Raw genomic sequence first — 23420 nt, 5'->3', positions numbered from 1 at the left:
CTCCAAACAGCAGGACTTGTGAAACTGTGTCGTTTAGGTGTGACTGGCATTGAGATAGGAATAGATCAATTCTACAAAGAATCCTAACTGATAAAATTTTGATACTGGAAGAGTTGCCACATAATTTCAACGTCACAAAGGTAAAACATCAAAAATACAATGCCTTATGCCAGTGCTAGCTTTACATTGGGGGCGGCACGGTGGCTCAGTGGTTAGCACTGCTGCCTAACAGCGCCAGGGTTTGATTCCACCCTCAGGCAACTGTCTGTGTGGAGTTTCCACATTCTCCCCGTGTCTGCGTGGGTTTCGTCCGGGTGTTCTGGTTTCCTCCCACAGTCCAAAGATGTGCAGGCTAGGTGGATTGGCCATGCTAAATTGCCCATAGTGTTCGGGGATTGTGTAGATTAGGTGGGTTCTAGGGGGATGGGTCTGGGTCGGATGGTCTGAGGGTCAGTGTGGACTTGTTGGGAAGGGCCTGTTTCCACACTGTAGGGATTCTATGATCATACACACACTACCCTCAGATCAGCTGTGCTTTCTGAAAGAGTGTGAAGTATTAGGAAAACTTCCTCTGTTATCATTTTCTATCTTCCAAGGTAGAAAGCATGATGGTTGAATATTGAGACTTTGTATTATATAATGGAAGACCTAGGAGCTGAAGCTGTCAGGGAAGTATAACCAACAGTGACCTTTTATTTTCTGGTAGAAATATTATGTTCAAAAAAACACAAAACTAAGAAGTACAATATACGTTGGGAAATGGATGAACTGTTTAATTAATGATTGTACAACAAGGCAACTTTATCATAAATGGCCCATTCGTTGTTCTGGAACATGGATTTGGTCTACCTTTCCAAAGGATTGAGCTTCCAAATTTGATTGTTTCTTCACTCAGGTGGAACTTCTCACATTTCACATCCTGGCCAGCCCATTTTCCATCTCACTCTTGGCCATATTGGCTCAATCATCAAATAGTTAAATTACCATAAAGGTCATCATCAGACAACTAGCAATTAGAGTTAACGTGCACAAAATGTCTGAATCTACTCACAAGGAATTGTCGTTCCAAAACGCATTGGGTCAGACATTATGAGTCTGTTTTTTAAGCTTCGTCTCCCAACACCCTGTGCTCCTATAAGGACCAGGGTTTTCCTTTGAAATGGTGGCATCTTTGCTACTTCCTCATAGATTAGAAGTTCATGACGATCAAATTCTAGAAAGTAAACAGAACAGTACATCTGAATATACACTGATTGATGGTTGGCTGTTACAATGAATGCAGATGAAGTGCTCTCTCAGTCTTCACAACTACAGCTTCTGCCCAATCTCCCACCAGGAGATCTTTTAGCAACACCAGAGAATTAGTGCAGTTGAAGCACAGTTTTAAACAATGGGAAAAGGAACCTTCTCTGAACTCCTTTATAGGAATAGAGTTAAAAGCTATGGGTAAATTACCAGGAATGTTCTTACATAATTTTTGGTGTCTGGTTATCCAGAGTGTTTGTCAGATATCTGGGAATTACAAGGCTCCCCACATTCTCAGATGGGCAATGATGTTTACTCCAGAGGGGGCATACAGAAACTAAAAGTGACAGAAAGAAATAAAAGAGTATATATACTGTAAGAGATAAAAATAGGCTGAAAGATTTGTGAGAGCAATCCATGACTTGGAAAGTTTGAAACAATTTCGGAATTCAGAGGTCCAAAAAAATGGCTCAATATAAAATCAATACCATTTCCTTTCAATAGTCAGGTCTTGTAGAAATCTGAAAAATACCTCAGGTGTTATCCCATGTGCTCTGAGCAGATAAAAGTTTTGACAGAATTAACTTGTTGCTTAAGACAAAAGTAGTTAAATAACTTTTTTTTAAAACAGGTGTTGCTATTCAGGTATTATTGCATTTATTAATATATGGAACATCAGCCTTATGCTAAATTGCATTTTTCATATCTTTGACTCATTATTTCAATCAGGTGCTCGCAGTTCTGGGTTAGTTTCATATGCAGACAGGTTTAATCCAAGAATGAGTCTTCATCTAAAACACATGCTTTTGCAGTCTGATATTTAAAAAATGGATTTCTTATACCAACCATTTGCACAGTAAAACCGAGAACAAACATCTTTAAGTGGTTTATTATTGAGCTATTATCTCAATGAAGAAACTAATCTTTTGAAACAACAGTGTTGAAGTAGTGCACAAAAACCCTTCACACCAAAATATCAATTGCACTAATATCTTCTTTACCAGTGTTTACATTCTAATGACATTTTATGCAAAGCTGTGAGATCTCTCAAAGAGATGCAGGGAGATGGTATTGGGGAGATACAGAATGTGAGATATTTGGCAGCACCTCAGACAAGACCACAGACTCAAAGAAGAATGCAGCAATAGCCGCTTATGGGTCTGAAAGGATCTGCAAGATTTAAGACCTGGTTAGGTGTAGTAACAGCGGTACATTAAGATGTTGTACGGAGTTTTGTTCAGAGTAATGAAGGAGCCTGTAGGAGACAATCTGAGGTCACTGTGTTGCTAACAGTCTCTGTAGTAATGTAGATCATATTCATGTAATCTGCAAATGGTTGCAATAATGCAATAAATTTTCTGTTTTTTACTCAACAACGTTTCTAGTTAAATCAGAAAGATGGCTGTCCTCAGCTACGCTGGATCACTTTGGGCTTGAAGGAGTCTGTGCACACAACATAGTGACAATGGTGGGATGACTAGAGAAGGCCCTGCCAAAAAGTAGCAGGGACTAATATTGTTTCTAAATGGTGCTAGCTAACAGAAATTTGAGTTCAGACCTGCAAGAAGAAGAAATAAAGGGAAAAAGGCATGCTGGCGACCAGAGAACATCAAGTCAAATTGGTTCTACTGATTGCCAATGACAGTAAAACTTGCGGTAATACTCAAGACGATAGAATATTTCAGTGAACGACACAGTAAGCATTTCAAATCTGCAATTCCAGGGCAAAGGGAGACGCCATATATAAAGGTGGTGGTCTGCAGAAATGATTCCAAGTCCAAGAAGAGGCATTGAACTGATCAGAAATCAGGGATTTTGTCAGTTAAAGCCAAACATTTCTCATTTACAAGGAGAAACCTTAAAATGCACAATAATTCAGGCTGTAAGGGGAGAAACTTGAAACAGCAGTTGTTGTACTGATCAGGTGCCACTGCCATAACCCGTAGACACCCCGAGGCAGGGCTGTAAAGATAAACCTAAGAATACTATGAGAGAAAACTTGTATGGCATGGGAACAATGGGCCAAGTGCTAACAAAGACAGACAAAGCAGACAGACATTGGAAGTTTGAAGACATGTGCAATACTGGCCCAACAAAATTTTCTTCAGGAAACAAGGAGTCAGAGGGAGGCTCCAAAGCATGGGGAAACCTCCATCACAATGCAAGGGTACAGAAAAACCTTTCAGTCTAGTGGCAATGTGCAGAAGAATCACCATTACTGAAGATTAATAATCTCTAAAGAAAGTAAAATGCCTTATCTTAAGAAGCTATGGGCATAGAAATAATATGGTCAGAAAGATTTAATTTAAGAACTGGGTCAAACAGATATAAAATTGGAGAAAACAATTCTTACAATAGTGAATAGCTCTGAAACCCATAGTTTTATTGAAGTCAAACAAGTAATTACACTTCTACATGAGACTGGGAATATAGTTGATGATATCTTTACTCACCAAAGGATAAGTGAAACATCAGACAAATTTGAAGAAGCATTGAAAGCCTTTGACAATTATTTGAAAATTATCAGTGAAATTAAATCAAGAGCAAGAAGTGATATAGATTTGAAAGGCAAGAAATCTGCGTGCCTGGAGTTGAGGAGCCACAAAAGGGAAAAAAGACCCTGATGGGAGTACATACCCCCTGGCAGTAATCATGACGTGGGGAATAAAATAAATCAGGAGATAGAAAAGACATGTGAGAAAGGCACTTTTATAAAAATCATGGGGATCTTTAGTATGGAGGTGGACTGGGAGCATCAGGTTGGTAGTAGATTCTAAGAAAAGCAATTTGTGGAGTTTTTGTGGGATGGTTTTATTTGGGACAGTTTGTGGTAGAGCCAATTATGGAATAAGAAATTCTGAGTTTGGTGATGTGTAATGAGGCAGACATGGTTAGGGATCTTAAGGTGAAGGAGCCCTTAGGGGTCAGTGACTATAATATGATAGTATTAACCCTGTAGTTGGAGAGGGAGAAGTTGGAATCAGACAGAGCAGTTTTGTAAAGGTAACTACAAAGTCATGAGGGAGGAGCCAGCCAGAGTTGATTGCAAGAGGAGTCTAGCAGGGCAGACAGTGGAGCAGCGATGAGTGGGGTTTCTGAGGGTAATTTGGGAGGCACAGCAGAAATTCATCCTAACGAAGAAGAAACATGCGAAGGGAAGGACGAGGCAATCATGGCTGACAAGGGAAGTCAGGGACAGCAGAAAGGCAAAAAAAAAAGCGTACATTGCAATGAAGATTAGTAGGAAGCCACAGGTTGGGAAGCCTTCAAAATTCAGAATGAGACAACTAAAGAAGTAAAAAGACAGGAAGATGAAATATGAGGATAAGCTACCCAGTAATATCAAAAAAGATATCAAGAGTTTTAATTAGGTATAAAAAGGGTAAGAGAGAGGCAAGAGTGGACATTAGAATGCTGGAAAATGAAGCTGCAGAAGTAGTAATAGGGAACAAAAAAATGGTAGAGGAATTGAATAGGTACTTTGCACCATTCTTCATGGTGGAAGACACCAATAGCATACCAGAACTTCAAGAGAGTCAAGGGGCAGAGGTGAGTGCAGTGGCCGTCACTAAGGAGAAGGTGCTGGGGAAGTTGAAAGGTGGTGATCTTTCAGGAATCACTAGAGTCAGGGAGAGTCCCAAATGATTGTAAAATGGCTAATGTAACACGCCGGTTTGAGAAGGGAGGGAGTCAGAAGACAGGAAACAAAAGGCTGGTTAGCTTGACCTTAGGATTTTAGAGTCCATTATTAGGAATGATCTTGTGGAGTACTTGGAAGTGCACTGAGATAGGGCTGGGTCAACATAGCTTTGCCAAGGGGACGTCATGCCTGACAAATCTGTTAAATTTCTTTGAGGAGTTAACAAGCAAGTTAGACAAAGAAGAGCCAGTAGATATGAGATAGTAGGAACTGCAGGTGCTGGAAAATCTGAGATAACAAGGTGTAGAGCTGGATGAACACAGCAGGCCAAGCAGCATCAAAGGACCAGGAAGGCTGATGTTTCGGGCCTAGACCCTTCTTCAGAAAAAGAAGGGTCTAGACCCGAAACGTCAGCCTTCCTGCTCCTCTGATGCTGCTTGGCCAGTAGATATGATATATTTGGATTTCCAGAAGGCCTTTGACAAGTCCCACACAGGAGTCTGCTAAAGAAGATAAGACCCTGTGGTGTGAGAGGCAAGGTACTGGTGTGAACAGGTAGAGAGTGGTAGGGATTTGGTGAGTGGGATGGGTGGGGCAGATAGGTGGGAGAGAAGATGGACAAGTTGTGTCAGGTCAAGGAGGCAGGAGGGAGGATGGGTGGGGCTGGGAAAAGGTAGAAGGGGTGGTGATAGATTGGATGTAGGTAGGGAGTAGTGGGGATTGGTCTATGGGAATGGTAGGGCGGGTAGGTGGGGAAGAAGATGGACAGGTTGTGTCAGGTCAAGGAAGTGGGGATGAGAGGGATGTTTGGACATGGGATGAGGCCGGAGGTGGGGAAATTTTAAAACCGGTGAATTCCATGTTTAGGCCATCGGGCTGTAGGCTCACGAGGTGGAAAATGAGGTTTTGTTCCTCCAGTTTGCAGGTGGTGTCATTGTGGTATTGGAGGAGGCCCAAGATTGACATGTCACCCAGGGAGTGGGAGGGGGAGTTAAAATAGTTGGTGACTGGAAGGTGTTGTCATTTGTCGCAAACAGAGTGCAGATGCTCCACGAAATGGTCTCTGAGTCTGTGCTTGATTTCACCGATGTAGAGAAGGCTACATCAGGAGCGACGGATACAGTAGACCAAGTTGGTGGATGTACAAGTGAACCCCTGTTGGATATGAAAGATTTGCTTTGGTTCCTTGGATGGAGGTGAGAGAGGAGGTGTAGGGGCAGGGTGTAGCACTTCCTGCAGTTGCAGGGAAAGGTGCCGGGGGTGGTGGGGTTAGTGGGGAGTGTGGAGTGGACGAGGGAGTCATGGAGTGAGCCGTCCCAATCAAAGGCAGATAGGGGTGGGGAGGGAAATATCTCTTTGGTAACAGGGTCGGATTGTAGGTAGTGGAAGTGGCGGAGAATGATGCACTGGATTTGGAGGTTTGTGGGGTGGTATGTGAGGTCCAAGGGGATTCTGTCTTTAATTTTGTTGGGGAGTTGGGGATGTGAGGGCAGAAGTGCAGGAAATGCAAGAGATGTGGTTGAGGGCATTTATGATCACCAGAGGGGGGAGGTTGCGATCCTTAAAATAGGAGGACATCCAGGAAGTCCGGAGTGGAATGCTCCATCTTGGGAGCAAATGCGGTGGAGGTGGAGGAATTGTGAGTAGTGGATCGCATTCTTGCAGGAAGGTGGGTGAGAGAAGGTGTAGTCCAGGTAGCTGTAGGAGTCGGTGGGCTTGAAATAGATGTTGGTGTTGAGGCGGTCACCAGAGTTGGAGACGGAGAGATCCAGGAAGGACAGGGAGGTATCGGAGATGGTCCAGGTGAACTTGAGGTTAGGATGAAAGGTGTTAGTAAAGTTGATGAACTGTTCAAGCTCCTCGTGGGAGCATGAGGCAGCACCGATACAGTCATCGATATAGTGGAAGAAGAGGTTGGGGATAGTGCGAGTGTAACAGCAGCAAAGGGACTGTTCCACGTATCCTACGAAAAGGTAGGCATAGCTCGGACCCATGTGGGTGCCCATGGCAACCCCCTTAGTTTGTGGGAAGTGGGACCACCTCCAATGCCACAATGACAGACTAAGGCCCAAAGGCACAGCCTCAGAGTGAAGGGGTGGCCCTTTAGAACTGAGATGAGGAGGAATTTCTTCACTTAGAGTGTAGTGAAACTGTGGAACTTATTGCTGCAGAAAGCTGTGGAACCCAAGTCATTGAGTGTCTTTAAGATAGAGACAGATAGGTTCTTGATTAGTGCAGGGATCAAGGGTTATGAAGACAAGCAGGAGAATGGGGTTGAGAAATATATCAGCCATCATCAAATGGTGGAGCATAGTCAATAGCTGAATGGCCTAATTCTTCTTCTATACCTTATCACCTTATTTCAACTTCAGAACTAATCAAAATATTGAAAGGGCAAGATTTAATAAAAGACTGGAACATTCAGATGACTCCATAACTTTACTAATTTTAGTTTACTTACTAATGATCTCTGCAGCCTAGAGAATGGATCATAGAATAGAATCCATCGAATAGAAACCATAGAATCCCTACAGTGTGGAAACAGGCCATTCAGCCCATCAAGTCCACACTAACGCTCTGAAGAGCATCCCACCCAGACCTATTCCCCTTCCCCTTTGATAACTTAAGGTCAGAATTCATAAGAGAGTTTGTTGTTGGTATTACTGATGAATCTTTGTCATATTCATTAAAGTGCAAAGAAGACCTAACACTAGAGAAAACCATTCAGATGACGAGTGAAGCAGAGGTCCAGATACAAAACAGATCAAGACGAGGAGGACATAATCAAACTTGGCATAGAAGATTCACAGAATGTATTGATTTCTGAAAGTATAAAACCTGAAAAGACACCAGATAAGCCAACATTGTGTTAGGGGCAGACATTAAGACATCAAAAATGCTTCCTAACAAAGTAGAGCGAAGAAACCTCAAAAGCATGAATAACACCCAGCTTTAAAACCAAACAATTTAAGTGTAAGAAAGTAGATCAGCTTCAGAAAATGCGCCAAAGTAGGGCACAGCTACTGAAAGCAAAGGACTGATGAACACCAACACACAAATGATCTAGAACAGCTTCCAGTAGAAGATAAACCCAAAAATTTTCAAAGTCAAATTCAGGACCCCAAATCAAATATTTTCACAGCAAGATATTAATGCTATTTAACATCTCAAGTTAGACACAGAAGAAGAATCAAAATACTGTCATATGGAAAGCCTTGGTTGACAATGACTGTTCACATTACACTTAATGTGAAAGTTTAGTCCATACAAACAATTTTGCAAAATACTGGACTTGCCAAATACTAGAAAACCATTATATCTGTTGGTGGGAAAATATAGATGTTTGATTCTAAGGCTTAAATGATACCTTAGGCATAATAGAATTAGAGGCAGGATTCAGCTTTGCAATGGAGTGAACCTCATGCAGTTTAATGTCCATAGGCATCCATATAAACAGGAGACAGTTTAATAAAAACATTCTAAGATTGGCTTGGGAAGAAACAGTGAAAGAACAAACACTAATAGGGAAGAGACAGCAACATCAAGTGCAAGATTGATTATTTATACTCTGGTTGGATGAAGGAGATCTTAATATATTAAATTATAACACAGAGAGATATCTGTTTTATTTGTTAGCTATGAAGTGAAATTGAAATATGGATAACAGGATGCTATAATATAAAGAAAATCCATGTTTTGTATATTTTAGTGTTTTGTTTCTGTTAATACCTGAGGTGAATCCTTGCATTGCTTGAATAAAATGATTCTAAAAATAAAATGATTCTCACCCTCCAACATTATTTAAAGACCACAATGTACATCACAACAAAGAATTTTTACTCTGGAGGAGAAGAAGTTATATTAACATCAATCTTATTCAAAAAACAGAAGAGGTTAAACAGCAAAAGTCAAGGAAAAATTGCTGAAAGAAAAGGTTTTGCTAGGTTCTTTGGCAGAAATCAAACAAAAAGCAGAATTTCCTGAGTTTGGCTACGTTGGTGAGAAAAAAATGCTTCATAGTCTCAAAGGGATGAAAAGAGGTAACATTAGTGGTTTGGTACTGAAATGGAAGAAAAGTGTCTAACATATTTTATAAATTGAAGCAACAATTTCACATACTTCAGTACAGACCTACGAGAGGAATCAGAATCAAATTACACTGACACAAAGTCAAGAATGTTGTGCCGACCTATCATCCTACTAAGATCTTTCTACCCTGCATACCCTACATTTTACTATCCTCCATGTGCCTATCCAAGAGTTGCTTAAAAGCCTCTAAAGTATCTGACTCCACTACCACTGCCGGCAGCGCATTCCACACGCCCACCACTCTCTGTGTAAAGAACCTACCTCTGACATCTCCCCTATACCTTCCTCCAATCACCTTAAAATTATGCCCCCTCATAACATTCATTTCCGCCCTGGGAAAAAGTCTCTGACGATCCACTCTATCTATGCCTCTCATCATCTTGCACACCTCTATTAAGTCACCTCTCATCCTTTTTCGCTCCAATGAAAAAAGCCCTAGCTCCCTCAACCCTTCCTCATAAGACCTGCCCTCCAGTCCAGGCAGCATCCTGGTAAATTTCCTCTGCACCCTCTCTAAAGCCACCACCATCTTTCCTATAATGAGGCAACCAGAACTGAACACAATATTCCAAGTGTGGTCTAACCAGAGTTTTATAGAACTGCAGCATAACCTCACGGCTCTTAAACTCAATTCCCCTGCCAATGAAAGCCAACACACCATATGCCTTCTTTACAACCCTATCAACTTGGGTAGCAACTTTGAGGGATCTATGGATGTGGACCCCAAGATCCCTCTGTTCCTCCACACTGCTGAGAATCCTGCCATTAACCCTGTATTCTGCATTCAAATTCAACCTTCTAAAATGAATCACTTCATACTTTTCTGGGTTGAATTCCATCTGCCACTTCTTTGCCCAGCTCTGCATCGTGTCAACGTCCCATTGCAACCTACAACAGCCCTCCATGCTGTCCACAACTCCACCAACCTTCGTGTCATCACAAACTTACCAACCTACCCTTCCACTTCCTCATTCAAGTCAATAATGAAGATCACAAAGAGCAGAGATCCCAGAACAGATCCCTGCGGAACACCACTGGTCACCGAGCTCCAGGCTGAATACTTTCCATCTGCAATCACACTCTGTCTTCTATTGACAGCCAGTTTTGTACCCAGACAGCCAAATTTCCCTGAATCCCATGCCTCCTTACTTTCTGAATGAGCCTACCATGTGGAACCTTATCAAATGCCTTGCTAAAATCCATATACACCACTTCCACTGTTCTACCTTCATCGATGTGTTTTGTCACATCCTTAAAGTATTCAATAAGGCTTGTGAGGCATGACCTGCCCCTCACAAAGCCATGCTGACTATTTCTAATCAAACTGTTCTTTTCTAAATAATCATAAACACTATCTCTCAGAATTCTCTCCAATAATTTGCCCACCACAGAAGTAAGACTGACTAGTGTGTAATTTCCAGAATTATCCCTATTCCCTTTCTTGAACAAGGGAATGACATTTGCTACCCTCCAGTCATCTGGTACTACTCCAGTGGACAGTGAGGATGCAAAGATCATCACAAAAGGGGCAGCAATCTCTTCCCTCACTTCCTGTAGTAACCTTGGGTATATCCTGTCTGGCCCAGGGGACTTATCTATCCTCATGTTTTTCAAAATTTCTAGCACATCCTTCTTCCTAACATCAGCCTGTTCGAGCATATCTGCCTGTTTCATGCTGTCCTCATAAACGTCAACGTTCCTCTCACTGGTGAATACTGAAGCAAAGTATTCATTAAGGACCTCCCTCATCTCCTCTGACTCCACGCCCAAGTTCCCCCCACTATCCCTGATTGGCCCTACCCTCACTCTGACCATCCTCTTGTTCCTCACATAAGCATGGGTTTTTCCTTGATCCTACCCACTAACCACTACCCACTAACATTTTCTCATACCCCCTTCTAGTTCTCCTAAGTCCATTCTTCAGTTCCTTCCTGGCTACCTTGTAGATCTCTAGAGCCCTGTCCGATCCTTGCTTCCTCAACCTTAAGTAAGCTTCCTTCTTCCTCTTAACTAGGTGTTCCACATGTCTTGTCATCCAAGGTTCCTTCACCTTACCATCCCTTCCTTGCCTCAGTGGGACAAACCTATCCAGCACTCTCAGCAAGTGCTCCCTAAACAACCTCCACATTTCTGTCGTGCATTTCCCCGAGAACATCTGATCCCAGTTGGTGCTCCGTAGTTCTTGCCTAACAGCATTGTAATTCCCCCTCCCCCAATTAAATACTTTCCCATACCGTCTGCTTCTATCCCTCTCCATGACTATGGTAAAGGTCAGGGAGTTGTGATCACTATGGTGCATACATATGGTTCATACATGTCCATAGATGATGTCAATAAGAAGAGGCAAACAACATGTCAAGATCGAAGATACAGCAAAATAAAATATTGGCTGCAATAGCAAGGACTGCGATCACAGCTGTAAAGAATGGACATAAATCACCAATGATGTAGAAGTGTTGGTGTTAGACTGACGTGGACAAGGTCCGAAATCATATGACGCCAGGTTATAGTCAAACAGGTTTATTTGAAAACACAAGCTTTTGCAGCCTCACTCTTTCTTCAGGTATTAGTGAGAGAGGTAGTATCAGACACAGAATTTATAATGAAAAGATCAAAGCATCACACCATTGATGAGGGTGTACTAAACAAACCTTAGATGCTGTTAAATCTTTAATCAGTTAGAAGGTTTTAATTGATTAATAGTATGTGGAAATCCCTGAATACCTTTCAAGTCACAGTCCTGAGAGGACTAAAGGTTTTATCAGTGTAAAAGAAGAGATGACAATTTGGTCAGACAATGCATGTTAGGTGTGAAGCCATGTTTAGAATCTGTTTGTGTTTTACTTTGAAGTCAGACTGGTTTTATTTCTAAAGTAGGAATTTATAAAACGCCACATTGACTGACTGTCTATAAATTGTGTGCGTTTTGAACAAAGTAAAATGTATCTGCAAATACAAACACACCCTATGGAGTGTGTGTGTGTGTGTGTGTGTGTGTGTGTATGTGCGTGTACGTGCGTGTGCATGTGGGTGTGAGAGGTAGAGACAGAGAGAGATTGTGTATGTGTGTGTGTGTGTGAGAGACAGTGAGAGACAGAGAGAGTGTGTATGGGTGTGTGTGTTGTGTGTGTGTGTGTGAGAGAGAGATAGAGAGAGAGAGAGAGACTGAGTGAGAGAGAGTGTATGAGAGAGGAGCTGAGAGAGACAGAGTGTGTGCATGTGTGTTTATGTTTCTGTGAAAGAGAGAGAGTGTGTGTCAGAGTGAGAGAGAGAGAGTGAGAGTGAGAGAGTGTGTGAAAGAGAGGCTGAGAGAGACTGAGTGTGTGCGTGTGTGTCTATGTGTGTGTGTGTGTGAGAGAATGTGTCTGTGTGTGTGTGAGAGAGAGAGGGAGTGAGAGAGACAGTGAGAGTGAGAGAGAGAGATAGAGTGTGTGTGTGAGAGAGAGAGAGAGACTGAGAGAGTGTGTGTGCGTATGTGTGTGTGAAAGAGAGTGTGTGTGAGAGAGAGAGTGTGTGTGTGTGAAAGAGAGAGTGTGTGTGTGTGTGTGTGTGTGTGTGTGTGTGTGTGAGAGAGAGAGAGAGAGAGACAGAAAGAGTGCGTGTGTATTATCTGACCTAAAATGTCACCTCTTCTTGCCACTAATAAAACCCTTAGTTCTCTAAAGACCATGACTTGAAAGGAATTTGGGGATTTACATATACATATTAATCAATTAAAACCTTCTAACTGATCAAAGATTTAACAGCATCTTGGGTTTGTTCAGTACATCCTCATCAAAGGTGTGACCCTTTGATCTTTTAATTATAAATTCTGCATCTGATACTACCTCTCTCACTAACACCTGAAGAAGAACTGAGGCTCCGAAGGCTTGTGTTTTCAAATAAACCTGATGGACCATAAATCAGCAATGTCCTCCATTAACGAAATACAAGAGATTAAAGACCCTCCAGTTTGAAAGAAAACTACGGATCTCAGATTGTCAGGAAGACAGTCTAACATAGAACATAGAACATAGAACAGCGCAGCACAGTACAGGCCCTTCGGCCCATGATGTTGTGCCAAACTTTTACCCTAAACCTAAGGTCTATCTAACCTCCACCCCTACCTTATACTATCATCCATATGCCTATATTAAATGCCCCTAATGAGGCCGATTCCACTACCCTCTCCAGCAATGCATTCCATGCCCCTACCACTCTCTGAGTAAAGAACCAACCTCTGGCGTCTCCCCTATATCTACCTCCCCTCATTTTAAAACTATGCCCCCTCGTAATAGCTACCTCCACCCTCGGAAAAAGTCTCTGGCTGTCCACTTTATCTATACCTCTGATCATTTTGTACACCTCTATCAAGTCACTTGACATCCTTCGTCGTTCTAAAGAGAAAAGCCCCAGCTCTCTCAACCTTTCATCATAAGGCCTTCCCTCCATTCCAGGCAACATCCTGGTAAATCTCCTCTGCACTATTTCCAACGCTTCCACATCTTTCCTGTAATGAGGCGACCAGAACTGAACACAATACTCCAGATGTGGCTGAACTAGGTTTTTGCATAACTGGAGCATAACTTCACGGCTCTTGAACTCAATCCCTCTATTAATGAAAGCTAACACACCATATGTCTTCTTAACAACTCTATCCACCTGGGTGGCAGCTTTCAGGGAACTGTGGACATGAACCCCAAGATCCCTCTGCTCCTCCACACTGCCAAGAATCTTTCCGTTAACCCTGTATTCTGCTTTCAAATTTGTCCTTCCAAAATGAATCACCTTACACTTTTCAGGGTTAAACTCCATCAGCCACTTCTCAGCCCAACTCTGCATCCTATCAATGTCCCATTGTAACCTAGAACAGCCCTCTGCATTATCCACAACTCGACCCACCTTCATATCATCTGCAAACTTACCAATCTACCCTTCCACTCCTACATCCAAATCATTTACAAAAATCACAAATAGAAGAGGACCCAGAACAGATCCTTGTGGTACACCACTCGTAACTGAGCACCATGTTGAATATTTTCCGTCCACTACGACCCTTTGTCTTCAAAGGGTCAGCCAATTCTGAATCCAATCTGCCACATTTCCCCCTATCCCATGCCTCCTTACTTTCTGCATGAGCCTACCATGGGGAACATTATCAAACGCCTTACTTAAATCCATGTATACCGCATCCACTGCTCTACCTTCATCCACGTGTTTGGTCACCTCTTCAAAGAATTCAATAAGGTTTGTGAGGCATGATCTATCCCTCACAAATCCATGCTGACTAGCACGAATCAAACTGTGCCTATCCAAGTGATCATAAATCCTATCTCTCAGAGCCCTTTCCAATAATTTGCCCACCACTGAAGTAAGACTAACTGGCCTGTAATTTCCGGGGTTATCCCTATTCCCTTTTTTGAATAAGGGAATGACGTTTGCCACTCTCCAATCTTCCGGCACTATACCCGTGGACAGTGAGGACGAAAAGATCATCGCCAAAGGCCCTGCGATCTCTTCCCTCGCTTCCCATAGAATCATTGGATAAATCTCATCAGGCCCGGGGGACTTATCTATCTTCAAGTTCCTCAAAATTCCTAGAACATCTTCCTTCCTAACATCCACCTCCTCTAGCCTACCAGCCTGTTTCACACTGTCTGCCTCTACAACTAGGTCCCTCTCAGTTGTGAATACTGAAGAAAAGTATTCATTAAGGACCTCTCCTATCTCTTTAGGCTCCGTGCACAAATTTCCTTTACAATCCTTGATCAGCCCGACTCTTTCTCTGATCGTTCTCTTATTCCTCACATATGTGTAAAAAGCCTTAGAGTTTTCCTTGATCCTATCTGCCAAGGTTTTCTCATGCCCCCTTATAGCACTCCTAAGCCCTTTCTTCAGCTCCTTCCCGTCTAACTTGTATCCCTCTACAGCCTTTTCCAATCCTTGTTTCCTAAACCTTATATAAGCATCCTTCTTCCTCTTAACTAGTTGTTTGATCTGTCTTGAGAACCAAGGCTCCCTCACTCAACAGCTTCTTCCCTGCCTGCTAGGGACAAACATATCGAGCACACGCAGTATGCATTCCTTAAACAATCTCCACATTTCTATAGTGTTCTTCCCTGACAGCATCTGTTCCGATTTTATGTTACCCAGTTCTCGCCTAACAGAATTACAATTACCCTTCCCCCAATTATAAACCTTACCCTGCTGTATATACCTATCCTTTTCCATGACTATTGCAAAAGTAACAGAGTTATGATCACTACCACCAAAATGCTCTCCTACCAACAGATCTAACACTTGGCCCGGTTCATTGCCAAGCACCAAATCTAAAGTAGCCTCTCCTCGTGTTGGTCTATCCACATACTGTGTCAGGAATCCTTCTTGAACGCACTGGACAAAATCCGCACCTTCTAAACTATTACAACTAAACAGTTTCCAATCAATATTTGGAAAGTTGAAGTCACCCATGACTACAACCCTGTGACCGTTCGTCCTCAATAAGGGGGAGGTCTGGGGGGATGGTGAAGACTCGGCAGGGCTGGGTGCTACTGTCTCCTCTGGAGCTGCTGGCTGTGGAGGCGGTGGGCGGAGCGACGTCGGCGCTGGCTGTGTGCGGAGTTGCGTTGGCGGTGGTGGGCGAAGTTGTGTCAGTGTTGGCGGTGCGCAGAGTTGCATCGGCGTTGGTGGTGGGCGGATTTGCGTCGGCGGTGGGCAGAGCGGGGTAGGAGGCGGCAGCAGCGGTGACGGTAGGCGTGTCCTCAGTGTCTACGGTGTCGGCCTCGGAAATGGAGGTGGTGGCATCAGCAGCGGTGTCGATGGCGTTCGCTGTCCCGGAAGTGGTGTACCCGGCGGCGGAGGATGTGACGTCATCCGTGGTTGCTCCAACAGTGGCCACATGGCCGATGGCGGCGGGCACATTGTGGGGAAGGTCCTGGGTAGGGTTGGGGTTTTGGGAAGTGGAGGAAGCCTGTTTTGGGTGGTAGGCACCAGTAAGTTTACTGCACTTACAGTTTTTTGTGTCCAATAAAGCTGAGTAGAATTGTGAGTTCAGGTCAACACCTTCCACCCCAACCTTAAGTTCACCTGGACCATCTCGAATACCTCTCTCTCCTTCCTGGACCTCTCTGTCTCCATCTCCGGCAACCACCTAGAAACCGATATCCATTTCAAGCCCACCGACTCCCACAGCTACCTAGAAAACACCTCCTCTCACCCAGCGTCCTGCAAAAATGCCATCCCCTATTCCCAATTCCTTCGCCTCCGCTGCATCTGCTCTCAGGATGAGGCATTCCACTCCCGTACATCTCAGATGTCCTCGTTTTTCAAGGACCGCAACTTCCCCCCATCAGTGGTCGAGAACGCCTTCCACCGTGTCTCCCACATTTCCCACAACTCAGCCCTCACACCCCCTCCCTGCAATAACAACCAAAACAGAATCCCCCTCGTCCTCACGTACCACCCCACCAACCTCTGGATCCAACGCATCATCCCCTGACACTTCCGCCATCTGCAATCCAACCCCACCACCAAAGACATTTTTCCCTCCCCACCCTTATCTGCCTTCCGGAGGGACCACTCTCTCCGTGACTCCCTTGTCCGCTCCACACACCCCTCCAGCCCCACCTCATCTGGCACTTTTCCCTGCAACCGCAGGAAGTGCTAACCTGCCCCTACACCTCCCCCCTCACCCCCATCCCAGGCCCCAAGAAGACTTTCCACATCAGGCAGATGTTCACCTGCACATCTGCTAATGTGGTATACTGCATCCGCTGTTCCCGTTGTGGCCTCCTCTACATCGGGGAAACCAAGCGGAGGCTTGGGGACCGCTTTGCAGAACACGTATGCTTGGTTCGCACGAAACAACTGCACCTCCCAGTCGTGAACCATTTCAACTCCCCCTCCCATTCCGCAGACGACATGTCCATCCTGGGCCTCCTGCAGTGTCACAACGATGCTACCCGAAGGTTGCAGGAACAGCAACTCATATTCCGCTTGGGAACCCTGCAGCCCAATGGTATCAATGTGGACCTCACATGCTTCAAAATCTCCCCTCCCCCTACTGTATCCCAAAACCTGCCCAGCTCGTCCCCGCCTCCCTAACCAGTCCTTCCTCCCACCTATCCCCTCCTCCCACCTCCAGCCTCACCCCCATCTCCTACCTACTAACCTCATCCCGCCCCCTTGACCTGTCCATCCTCCCTGGACGGACCTATCTCCTCCCTAACTCCCCACCTACACTCATCTTTACTGGCTCCATGCCCGCCTCTTTGACCGGTCTGTCTCCTCTCCACCTATCTTCTCCTCTATTCATCTTCTATCTGCCTCCCCCTCTCTCCCTATTTATTTCAGAACCCCCTTCCCCTCCCCCATTTCTGAAGAAGGGTCTCCGTCCGAAACGTCAGCCTTTCTGCTCCTCTGATGCTGCTTGGCCTGCTGTGTTCATCTAGCTCTACACCTTGTTATCTCAGATTCTCCAGCATCTGCAGTTCCTACTATCCTTGTCAGAACATTACACTGATTCATACAGTACTGGTTGTTTTCACTTAGTTGAACAAGCTATGCATAAAAAGCATTTTCTCATTTTAACAACCACAAGTTTTTGCGTGACAAAAGATGTGCATTTATCTCGTGCTTTTCATGACCTCATAAAAGTTCAAAAGTTCTTTATAAGCAATTAGGTGTTTCTGAGGTGTAGTCATTGAAATATAGGAAAAACAACTGCCAATTAATGCATGGCAAACTCCCACAGACAGGAATATATTCAATAGCAGATAACATGCTTTGAGTATACTGACATGGTCATGGGTGGGCCAGGGGTAGCATTAGGGGATAAATATTTACTGGGATATGGGGAGGTTAACTACTCTGCTATTCTTCAAATTAGTGTATTAGGATATTTAATATCCACCTGAGAAAGCAGAATGGCACCTCAGTTAAGGGTTTCCTTCTAAGTTAAGCCTCTCATCCTAAAGATGACACTTCTGATAGTTCAGTGGTTCCATAGTTGTATGATTGCAATCATTCATTTGTAGATCATGAGATCCTAAGAAATGACAGTAGTAGGCCTTTCAGTTGTTTGATCCTTTTTCATCGTTCAATATGATCATAGTTGAACTGATTGTGACTTTATTTCTATGTTATGCCCTATGACCCCCGACTCCCCTCACAAACCAAAAATTTAACATACAATCTAAATGAGTTGTGCTGAACAAATCCACTTACAAAGTAGATGAAAAGTACAGTTCATAAAGATCCTAAGTTCATTCACTGATCTGTGTTGAGTCTGCTAATGGCAATTTACAAAACTGTTGGGAGCACTACAATTAACCTCACTACAATTCGCCTCACTGCCTGAGAATTACAGATGGGACCAGCAATCATCCAGTTCCCATTGACCACTTCTCCATGTCCAATAGACAGATTAGATCAGACGTGATTGAAATGTGGACCTAATCGACCATGTTGCCGATGCTCGAGAACAGTCACTGAGGGAAATGGTAGAGAGTGTGCAGCACTCACAGAATTACTTCCTTAGAAGAATTCAACAGCAATGAAGAGAAAAATGGTGGGCAAAGTCAAAAACAAAAATAAAAGGAAGCAACAAATTATCAGAGAGCACATGGCTTGCGTCCAAACCTGTTTAATATATTACTTTATCTCTAATTTGCCTATAACTAAACATAATCCAAACTAACTCATCATTGCAGTACAAGGTGAGTCAGAGGGTTTATCCTTAAAATAAAACATCTTAACCAAAGCCCTGTCTGCCTTCTCAAGGCATCACTGTCCCATTTCTCAACAGGGTGATGGAGTTAACCCCAGTGTGTCCTGGCAAACATTTATTCTTTCAAATCATCTCCTGAACCATCTGTGGTTCACATTATTTGGCACATTTCTTACCTTTACATTGTGACAGTAAAATGTACAAAATGTACATACTTTGTTACAATTACAATGTCTTGAAGTTTGAAAAATAATTGTTTAAACATAAATCTTTCTTTAACACATGATATCATTCAGAATACTAGGAATTAGTTGCTCTTTTCCTTCGCATCCTGGTGGGTTATTAATTTTATGTAGTTTTCTAGTGTGAAAATAATTATTACATTGGCAAGAAGTTTAGACAGATGACAACCTTAATAATTGCTTGACAAACATCTGACTACATTCAATGTGAAAAGATCTTATTAGTGATATAAGTATTAAGAAAACTTGAACTATGTAGTTGATTGGACATAACTTGTAGTGAGAGAAGACACTATGCTGAAGTGTAACCCTTAATGGAACTAATGTGTCAATTACCTGCATTTTTGGTGGTGAGATACATCATTTTCTTCTTTCTTTTTCCGCCCATGCTCCCACAAAGTGCACCTGTTGATAAAATTAAATATTAGACATTCACGGTTGTAATGGACACACAATGCTTCAGATGATCAAAATCTGCACACCCATGACATTTTTTCCGCATGTATGTGTGCGTAAGAGGATTAGAGTTTTGAGTAATGGCAGTGAAATTAGCATGCTCGTTACCATACTCAAATTAAATTACTGTATGTCTTTAACAAAATAGGAACAGAATGTCCTTTAGGGGAAACAACTGCCATCCTTACTACATGTGACTCCAGACCCACAGCAATGTGGTTGACTCTTAACTGCCTGGGGAATTAGGGATGGGCAATAAATATGGCCCAACTAAAGGCACTCACATTTCATGAATGAATGAAAAAAGAACTCCCTGAATACATTCTGGGTCAGAGATTGCTGAAAGAAATGATAGTGAGCTTATGCCACTTGCCATTATGAGTTCACAAAATAAATGAGCAATTTATGACTTCCACGAAATTAGTTATTACTTTATATTTTATATTATTAGCATCATCAATTGACCCTTGATTCAAGGATGACAGCTACTCGTGGTCATTACTTTCAGTCATAGGTCCTCATGTGAATGGACAGGTAGATTCTCAAACTGCAGATGCCTAGGTACATGGGGCAGGAGGTCCCAAAATGTAGTGTGCCCTGGAGCAAAGGGTTTGTTCAGTTGAAGACTGGTATGAACCCATTGTCCAGAGGCTGATCAAACCTCTGTAGCAGAATGCTGTTATACCTCAGTGGGAAGAGCAGTTTGTGCTGTAATGTGATACCAATTGTGTGAGTTTGATTCCCACACTGAGGTTACCATGAAGGACTCTTCTCAAATTTTCCCCTTGCTTGTGGCCTGGTGAACCTCATGTTAAATTACTGCCAGGTGTCTCTCGAATGACAGCAGCCCTATGATAGGACGATGGTAACTGTATCGTTTTTGCCAGACGTCACGGTGGCATAATGGCTGGTACTGTTGCCTCACGGCAACAGAGACTTGAGTTCGATTTCAGCCTCAAGTGACTGTCTGTGTGAAGTTTGCATGTTCCTCCTGTATCTGTGTGGGTTTCCTCCCGCAGTCCAAAAAAGTGCAGGTTAGGTGGACTGGCCATGCTAAATTGTCCCATAGTGTCTAGGGAGGTGTAGGCTAAGTGCATTAGCCATGGTAAATATAGGTTACCAGGGATCTGGTGGGATGACCTTTGGAGGGTTTATGCTGAATGGCCTCTATCCGCACTATAGGGATTTTGTTTAATTAGAATTAATATTTATTAAAAGTAATTAGATTCTAGCTATAGGTAAACAATTATGAACCATTGCCATTCAATATTATTCAAAACTCTAATCCTCTTACAAACTCCCCTTACATATAGACACACACACACGTGCACACTCACATTTCTTTACATTAGAAAGACGGAGTTTGAGCGGGGACCTGATTGAGGTCTACAAAATCATGGGAGGTACAGACAAGGTGGATAGCAAGAAGCTTTTTTCCAGAGTGGGGGACTCAATTACTAGGGGTCACGATTTCAAGGTGAGAGGGGAAAAGTTTAAGGGAGATATGCATGGAAAGTTCTTTACGCAGAGGGTGGTGGGTGCCTGGAACGCGTTGCCAGTGGAGGTGGTAGAGGTGGAGACGATAACGTCGTTTAAGATGTATCTAGACAGATACATGAATGGGCAGGGAGCAGAGGGATACAGATCCTTGGAAAATAGGCTACAGGTTTAGATAGAGGATCTGGATCGGTGCAGGCTTGGAGGGCCAAAGGGCCTGTTCCTATGCTGTAATTTTCTTTGTTCTTTGTTCTTTCTTTGTTCACAGACGCACACGCGCACACACACACGTACATGATAAAAAATCATGGGTGTCGTGGATGGGAAAGCAGTTCAATGATCTTTGCTCACGAGGTTTGTTGTAGCGGTTTTTGTGTTGATCAAAATGCTACCTCTCAGTCTTTGTTTTCTGTTTGTTGGCTACTGGTTTCCAAGAACAGCAGGGTGGCTGGTTTTCTTATAAAAGGTTTCCAACTTTAATTAAAAGTCACAGCTTACAGGGACTGCTCAAGGCAAAATAAACTGTTCTCCCTCAGGTTTAAAGTAATATTTATTGTAGAGAACAGAGAGAATGCCTGAGCTGGTAGAGGTCTGAAGGTTCCTTTCTATCATGTCCACCCCCCAAACCTGTACAGCTACCCGAGAACTAATCATATTGTTGTTGTCCAGCAGAAGGCTTTGTCATCAATAGTTGGTGACCTGCCCACTGTTCAATCAGCTACTTATATCAACCAAGGCTCCATCTGTATACAACCTCTGAGTTCCAGCTCACACACTCTAACCACTGGTTCACAGCAAGCTCACAACAAAAGTTGCTGGAAAAGCTCAGCAGGTCTGGCAGTATCTGTTAAAAAAAATGTCAGAGTTAACATTTCAGGTCCGGTGACTCTTCCTCAGAACAGATGCTTCTGGAGCTGCTGAGCTTTTCCAGCAACTTCCGCTTTTGTTCCTGATTTACAGCATCCACAGTTCTTTCAGTTCACAACAGGTGTCAGGTTTCTCACTTTCAAAACAGGCAGCAATCCTTCAGCAACCCTTTGTTTAAAACAATTTTTCTTTTAATTTTGGTCAACGATTAAAAATACAGAAAATTATAAAGACACAATATGTTATTGACAGTGCAGTATAAGAGGTTATATCATCGGCATGATTTGCTAATGAGATACTGCTTGCTACACCACAGGAAATGATGCAACATTACTCTGTTCTTACTCTGTTTCGAAGCCTTTCAAGATGAAGCGACAGTAAGATGCTTCTTAAGTCAAGTTAACAGAGGCTGAATCTGATGGCATTTTAGTTTGGTGTCATTTTCTTGGGTTTCACAAAGAGTTTCCCTCTGTGAGGCCTACAGGATTTTATCAAGCTGTCATTCGCAATTTACCTCATTAACTATCGACTCTGCCCCATGGCACTCTTCATGTCCAATGCTAGCCTGATTCTAGCTCTTGATGTAGCCATAAGAATTCACCATTGATCAGATATCCTGGAATAGCCAATTTCTGGTGCCTTCTTTAAAAAATAATTTCCCTTCAGAGCTGCCTTGCACGTTCAGGCCGGACATGGTACACAGGGGTAATTCGTATCCCGATTACAGGCAAGGACCAGGAAGTCCTGGTAGACTGAGTGGTGTAAAGGAGGGACGTTCTCTTCACCCAAGATTGGCAGACAAGGTCACAACTTCAGTCCCTGCCAGCATGTTTCAAGGTTACTCACTTGGGTCAGCATGATTCCAGCCCTCTGGAGGAATGTCAGCAGTGTAGGAAGAAGCTCAGTGACCTTACCCTGGCAGAGTAGAGAAGTTCCATCATCTGTTCCCTGCTTCTTCATACTCACTATCTCCATGACTGCACACTCATCCCACCAAGGCTCATGTTTTACCATTCACCATTGTAGGCAACATCTCTTATTTGCTCTCACCCACCCAATTCCCCTATACTACGTGCCCTGCATGCCCTCCAGACTTTCTTTTCCTGAATTCTTGGCATCTTGTTCATAGTGGCAGGCTGTACAATAGGATGCAGCACATTAATGAGATAAGGTCTGCAGTTAGTGATAACAAGCAATAGTCACTGTCAATAGGCATCACACTGTTTCTTTGCGAGAATCTCATCTTGGCAGCAGGAACTTGATTGGAAAGTGCAACTAATTGCTCCCGACGTCAAGAAAACTCTCTCTCGATTTCACACATGGTTCTCACAGATTTCACTGTAGCCACTCCATCCAGGACCTTAGGAGAATTCTTAGCTTGTTTTCTTCACCTTAGCAAATGTTGTAAATGTTCTTTAGCACCAATGAAACTTTCAACACTATTGATAAAGGCTCATTTGGTACTTTATGGCCCTCAATGTGAAGGCGCAGAAAGAGAGGAAAGGATTGTTTATCAACATGCTTGTGCTGGAAACTAATGTTGCTCCACACACACACAAACACACACACACGCGCGCGTGCGCGCATACACGTACACACACACGCGCGCATACACGTACACACACGTACACACACACACACGCACACACACACACAAACACATACACATACATTCAAG

The 23420-nt window shown here is 43.3% G+C and overlaps 1 protein-coding gene across 2 annotated transcripts in view; it reads right to left on the bottom strand.

Annotated features, from left to right (window-relative positions):
- Positions 1–23420, bottom strand: part of mpp2b (MAGUK p55 scaffold protein 2b) — a 526590-nt gene that overhangs the window by 9194 nt on the left and 493976 nt on the right. For both annotated transcript variants that reach the window (XM_048614628.1, XM_048614629.1), the window contains 2 exons: positions 19259–19327; positions 1052–1213 (listed from right to left, as the gene is read on the bottom strand). In XM_048614628.1, coding sequence (XP_048470585.1) covers positions 1052–1213; positions 19259–19327 — 231 coding nt within the window. The remainder of the gene's footprint in view (positions 1–1051; positions 1214–19258; positions 19328–23420) is intronic.

The sequence above is a fragment of the Rhincodon typus genome, chromosome 30, assembly GCF_021869965.1.
Source record: "Rhincodon typus isolate 14 chromosome 30, sRhiTyp1.1, whole genome shotgun sequence".
Lineage (NCBI taxonomy): Eukaryota > Metazoa > Chordata > Chondrichthyes > Orectolobiformes > Rhincodontidae > Rhincodon > Rhincodon typus.
This window is presented reverse-complemented; position numbering and strand designations above follow the sequence as displayed.